The sequence below is a fragment of the Leptonychotes weddellii genome, chromosome 8, assembly GCF_054177405.1.
Source record: "Leptonychotes weddellii isolate Sample4059 chromosome 8, ASM5417740v2, whole genome shotgun sequence".
Lineage (NCBI taxonomy): Eukaryota > Metazoa > Chordata > Mammalia > Carnivora > Phocidae > Leptonychotes > Leptonychotes weddellii.
This window is the reverse complement of record NC_138376.1, coordinates 105,574,622-105,581,167: the sequence shown is the minus strand read 5'-3', so window position 1 is coordinate 105,581,167 and position 6,546 is coordinate 105,574,622. Positions and strand designations below refer to the sequence as shown.

General features: G+C 38.7%; 1 protein-coding gene across 5 annotated transcripts in view; it reads right to left on the bottom strand.

The window, feature by feature from the left end:
• Positions 1–624: 624 nt before the first annotated feature.
• The window catches only part of LOC145723119 (uncharacterized), a 55,445-nt gene continuing 49,523 nt past the window's right edge, over positions 625–6,546 (bottom strand). For all 5 annotated transcript variants that reach the window (XR_014147969.1, XR_014147968.1, XR_014147967.1 and 2 more), the window contains one exon: positions 625–1,247. Coding sequence is in view for 2 of the 5 variants with exons in the window: in XM_081829075.1 (XP_081685201.1) it covers positions 1,078–1,247 (170 nt within the window). In the remaining 3 variants the exon portion in view is untranslated. The remainder of the gene's footprint in view (positions 1,248–6,546) is intronic.

The window sequence follows — 6,546 nt, the reverse complement described above, 5'->3', positions numbered from 1 at the left end:
TGTCATCATAATCGTGTATTTCAGCCTGACACACTTACATAGAATCAACAAGAACTATTATTTAACATTTAGAAGCCAACTTTTGGTATAATCAGCAAATCTAGAGCTGCACCTACTTAAGCATTGACTAAGACCAGAGGATTAACTTCCATCTCAAAATTTTGCAGAAATTGTATTTTCAATAATTTCCATCTCTCCAAAGATGTTTTTTCAATTGTTCTTCTATTCCAAGTTTAGAAAACTAAACCCAAGAAATTCATCTCCACCAGATTTTTCCTGCAGTTACTATAAATGTGAGTGAGTTCCTCTCTTTTCAAGGTCCCCAAAATATTTTAAAACACCAAGCCTGGGGCTCCTGGCTGGCTCAGTCAGTAGAACATGCCCTGAAGGTAAGAATGGCTTGTGGATAGCAGGGCATTCACAAATTTCCAGGACCTTCCAATCTATCGTGTAAAGTTGTCTATGCTCTGAAACACATTTATCAGCAATACATTATCAACACAGAATTAACCTACAAAAGCCTGAGCCTCTCCTTTATTTGATAGTTTTTCCCATGCAGCTCTTATAACAGTGTTGAACTAACTAAAAATATGGGCCACACCAAAGCTAATTATTTTTAGCATCCTTCTTTAATAAAGTTAAATACATACATATATACATTCACACTTAGATCTTTTGCCTGGAGGACCTCCAGGAAAGCACAGTTTGTAATAGGTTATTTGTAAAACATCTTGAAAAAATCTTTTTATGCATCCAAGATCTGACCTTGGAAAGACAAAACCAATAGAATTAACACAGGAGATCACTTGACTCAATAACGTAGGTACTAGTGATCAATGATCAGAGAATGACCATAGTAAGGAGTCTGGCCACCTATTGATAAGAGTGATCAGATAGCATTTAAAAATCAACATAGCAAAAGGTAACAAAATTGCAAGAAAACTTAATTCATCCAGAAGTAATTTTATGACTGATGTTCTTATAAAACTAGGGAAAATTAGACACAGACACAGAAAAGGTAGCCATACGAAGACGGAAGCAGAGTTTGGAGTTATGAAGCCATGAAACAAGGAATGCTTAGGGTTGCCAGCAATCACCAAAAGCTTGAAGTGGCAGGGAAGGATCTTCCCCAAGGCTTTCAGACATCAGAGTTCTTGTCTGGACACAGATTTTCAGACTGACATAGTTCCTGCCTTGTAGGTTTGACCCACTTTTCCTCATTTGAATGGCAGGTACCTCGAAGCTACCTGAAAAAAAAAAAATCAGGTCAGGTAGGAAGTCAGCACCCGGAATGTGTTCTTTATTGGAGACTTCTCTTTGAGGAGTCTTGACAGGCTTTCGAGAAAGGCTCTGAGCATTGGTTTATCTCTACAGTTTGGGATGTAGAATCTGTTGGCTTTTCAAACATGATAAGCCTCCCCTTTCTGGATGCTATTTTCTTCCATCTGTGCTCACGAACTTACCAATTCTTACCTTCATTCATTGCTTTTTAAAAAGCCTTTTTACAAACAGCAAAAAACAGTGAACACGATTAAGATTCTGACTCTTTCTAAGAGCTTCCTCTGCAGAAACAGAGGAAGGAATCTGCTTTCCCCCTTATTGCAGATGATCATTTTTCCAAATGTGTATGTCAACCGGAACAAGGGTCATCAGCCTTTGAGCCTGAAATGCCGTATGGACCCCATCACCTGCCACTCTCCCATTATACCAATGCCACATTTTATGTTTTAACTATGACCGCACCATTTTCCATTTCTATTTTAGGGCAAAGTTTAAGCTGCTGTAAAGAGAATCCAAAACATCCTGGTTGAAGTATGATAGCTCTTAATTTCTTTCTCACATTACAGTGCAGGGTCGAAAAGTAGGTTCTGCCCCAGGAAATCATTCAGGGACCCATTGGAATGAAGTGGGGGGGCTGTAATCTCTAACACATAGCTTTCTAAGCCTGCCACAGAAATAGAAAAAGGAAGAGTGATTCAAAGGAAACATCTTTAAGAAAATGAACTGGCAATTATACACATCAATTGCATTCATTTCCCATCGGTGAGGATTTAGGCACATGGCTACACCCAGTTGCAAGGGAATTGGACGAATGTCCCAAAGAGGGCGCCCGCATTCAATAAAAAGGGAGATAATGATTTAGGAGGATAATCAACAGTCTGCCATGGTCAGCATACTGATGTGCTTTATTCTTCATAATGTTTTATAGTATAAGATGGAACAGACAGGGGCACCTGGGCAGCTCAGTTGGTTAAGCGTCTGCCTCCAGCTTAGGTCCTGATCTCAGGGTCCTGGGATCAAGCCCTCTTCAGGCTCCCTGCTCAGTGGGAGTCTGCTTCTCCCTCTCCCTCTGCCTCTCTCCCCACTTGGGTGTGCTCTCTCTCTCTCATAAATAAATAAATAAAATTTGAAAAAAAAAAAAGACATACCAAAATTTTTCAACCATGTCCTTCTTGGTGGATTTTTAAATGATTCTCAATTTATTGCTATTGTAAACCTTCTTTATACATAATTTTGATAGCTGTGCTTCAACTGTCTTCTGAAGATGGACTAATTTATCCTCCTACTAAGGGCATTGAGTATACCTGCTCTCCCACAGCCTGACAAAAGTGCATCTTATCTAATCTTTTAGGGTTTGCTAATTTAGCAGGTAAAAGTGGTATTCTGTTTCATTTTGCATTTCTTTAATTATTGCTTATATTGCTTTTTCCCTTTCTTTATAAAATCATTTTATTTCTTTTTCTTTTTCTTTTTTTTGCCAGTTTTCTGTTGGGTTTTGGGTATTTTTTTTTTTTTTACAAATTTTTATGAGCACTTTATAAAGACATAGTGCTTTTCCGAATACAGTATACTTGGGCCATGCTCTCCATCAGAGATGGGCAAAAAATAGGCTTGTGGACCCAATCCACCCTGTAACTGAAGCTTTATTGGGATACAGTAGTGCTCACTTTCTAACATATTGTCTCTGGCTGGTTTTGCGCTGGAAAGGCCCTGTCAAATAGTTGTGATTGTTGGTGAGGAAAACTTCACCTCTGCCCCATCTTAGGCTCTCAGCCTAAGTTAACAGAAAGGCAGGTTAACAAGAGAAAAACAAATCGTTCATTAACACGTGCAGCGCGTGTCGAGAGGGAGGAACGTGAGCGAAGAGTGACCCAGATGGCGGCTTAGTATTCCAGCTCATCTGGCATCTTCAACAAAAAGCAATACATTCACACAGAGCTGACGGGACACAGGAAGGCAGGTTTAGGCTCCCGAGAGTGGCAAACTGTGGTATGGTCAACATACGGGAGGAAACTGACGGAAGGTTTGTTGGAAGACTCCTCTGGTGCCCTCCTGGGCCGAGAAGCCTGTCTCCAATAAAAGGAGAATTTATATCTTGCCTTTAGGCAGAAAAGGGGGAGGGTATCGAGACTTTTCCTGTGTTTGTTGCTTCTTCATTGCCTTCAGCTCACAATATTTTTTTATGTCAAAAAGGCCTATTTTGGAGTGACATAGTCTAGTTTCCTTCATGACAAATTATTATATGGCCTAGAGCCTAAAATATTTACTTTCCAAGCCTTTACAGAAAAAATTTGTCAATCCCTGCCCTAGACTCACTGAAAGAATCTCCAGTGTTGGGAGCTATACCCATGTATTTTGGAAAAGCTTCTCATGGAATTTTAAGTTCACCAAAATTTGAGAAACACGAGTTAGTAGTAGAATACAGAAAGGCATAGTTTCTGAGCAGATTTCTTTTAACCTCTTCTGCATTCCATTTCCTTTTCCCTCCACATTCAACTCTTCACAAACCAAAGTATTAAGAGAAACATACTGGGATTTCCAAGCACGTACAACTGATAATATCCTATGTCTGGTCATTGAGGCAGTGTAAAATTCTTTCAAAGTATTAAAACTTTATTTTAAATAGTTAAATTTTGGGGAAAAGCAAAAAATGAAGATTTCTTAAGTGTCAAAGAAGAAAACAATTGTCTTTAGAAAGCAATTCTGATATGCAAGAGTACCTGTATGTATATGCATAGATATACATGTATTGACATATGGGTTAGTTTATGGTTTAGAATGATGTGAAGTGTGTGTGTATATATGTGTACATATAGATCAGAAGTGCCACTTTGGATCAACCCATGATTCAGCCAACCCAGTGTTTTGTTCCTTTTTTTTTTTTAAGATTTATTTTTTTTATTTTAGAGAGAGAGAGAGAGCACAGTGGGGAGAGGCAGAGGGAGAGAGAGTCTTTCAAGCAGACTCTGAACACAGAGCTTAACATGGGACTCGATCCCATGACGCTGAAACCAAGAGTCAGATGCTTAACCAACGACGCCACCCAAGCACCCCAGTATTTTGTTTCTGTGTGTCCCAAAGAACAAGGCCACTTGAAAACCTTTTTTAAACAATGGAAATAATCCCTCAGACAAGTGAAGCTTTCACCTTGTTGTCATTCTTAACACTGAAAGATAACCTGACTTATCTTAACTTTCTTTTAGTATTCCATTTGACTGTGTTATCCATGACTTTATTGGATCTTCTTGGGAAGATATTTTAATTTTTGTCCTACCCTCACTTCACCTCACAAAACATTCTGCAATAAGGTTCTTCTCCTAAAAACAGAAAACACTTTGGGTGATGGTGTTCAATTATTTCATAAGGCACTAAGATCAGCATTTATTTTCTGTGTTCTTTTCTCTTTTATTACAAGTAATCTGTTTCAGAATTTTAGGCAAATGCTAACATGAATAAAAGTTTCCTCCTTAAAAATAAGAATTTCCTCTCAATGAGGAAAGAAATCCTTAAATGCTACATCTATGGCTTTGAACCTTCTTATGTTTCAGTTGTTGTAAATTGGAATTCCAAACTGCTTCATGACTTATAAAAATAGAATTAAAACATACCAAAAAATGTATATCTATTGCATCTACACCTTGGGCTTGGGGTTTGAAATTGATATTTATTTTTAGATGGCACTTTTAGTGCCAGAGTTTTAAGGGACTAAATAGTATTTAATAAGGGCTGTGTTAGAAACAGTACTTTGGATTATGGAATTAATGTATTTTTCCAGGAAAGGAAGTATTGTTTTATTGTCATTATTCAGAAAAAGAAATTAAGCTCTCCATAAGATTTCTGGACTCTGAACACATCAAATGTGGAAGTTAATGGCCTGGTCATGGCCTCCTCTGTTCCAAATAGCCTAAATTCACTGTGTAGGAGTTAGCTACTCAATGCCCAGTTTCAAAAGGGCCTGGGACCAATGTGCAGAGCCAGAGATGACCCAAATGAAGATATCCATTAAAAACAATATGAGCACTTAGGACATTTGGATTTTATGAAATGTATATTAGTTAGCATCTTTTAAATCTTTAAGATTTTAAGATTCACATTACTCATTCAGTTCAATATAGACTTTGTTCGTCCGGTCATGCCATCCTTAGGTTTGAACAACTTTCATTTTATCACTGATAACTGTTTTCTTTTAGTGTCTCTTTCTTTGTTCATGTATATCATGTAGATCAAATGTTGGTAAACTATTGTCCAGAGGCTAAATCTAGTCCTTGTCCTGAATTTTGTATTTTTGTGCAACCCAGGAGCTGAGTGTATTTACATTTGCTAAAAGTATTTTTTCAAGACTGTACAATAGAGACCATATGTGGCCCACAAAGCCTAAAATATTATCTAGACCTTTACAGAAAAGATTGCTTACCTCTTCTCTATATCATAGGAAATACACACACATACAAACACCCACCTAGCTTGTTCCTGTTATATTGAATGGGCTGACCTAATTGGGTCTGTCTCTCATCATCACATCCATTCATGCTATGTTGAATCTCCCTTCCCTAACTCTTGGCATCTCAGTCAAACTAACTTTCCAGACAATTTCAGGTATTAAAAACTCCAGTCTAGGCTAAACCAAAACCATAATACCATACCCAATTCAAAGTTTCTCCTCTCCTGCCATTTACTGCCCCTCTCCCCACCCTGGTTTGAGGATGAGCTGTCAGCTGGGGATATTGTCATCTCAAGGCTAATCTGAGGCTGGAGAATGTAGACAGAAACCCAAACTCATTCAGGTGGCTGTTGGCAGAAGGCCTCACTCAGGTCATTGCCATATGGATTTCTCCATACTGTTGCTCATGACATGGCAGCTGACTTCCCCCAAAGCACATGATTGGACAGAAAAAGAGAGAGAGAGAGAAAGAGAAAAAAAGAGATGGAAGCAGCAGTGTCTTTTATAACTCAGTCTCAAAAGTGACATGCTCTCACTTCTGCCATGATGGTCAGGTCAGGTACAATCTGGGAGAGGACAACATGAGGCTGTAAATACCAGAATGCAGGGATCGTTGGGGGCCATTTTGAAATCTGACCACTACAACTGCTGATCTTTTATAAACCCCCTCAGTTTTCTGCAGACCACCCCATAGCATGTTACTCCTTGAGTCCTCTGCTGTTAGGTTCCAAGGCAGCTCAAACCCAGTTATCCTACTTGTCTCTGGGAAAATCACCATCCTTGACATACTGAATGGGAGAAATGCACTTCTACTACTCCTTCCC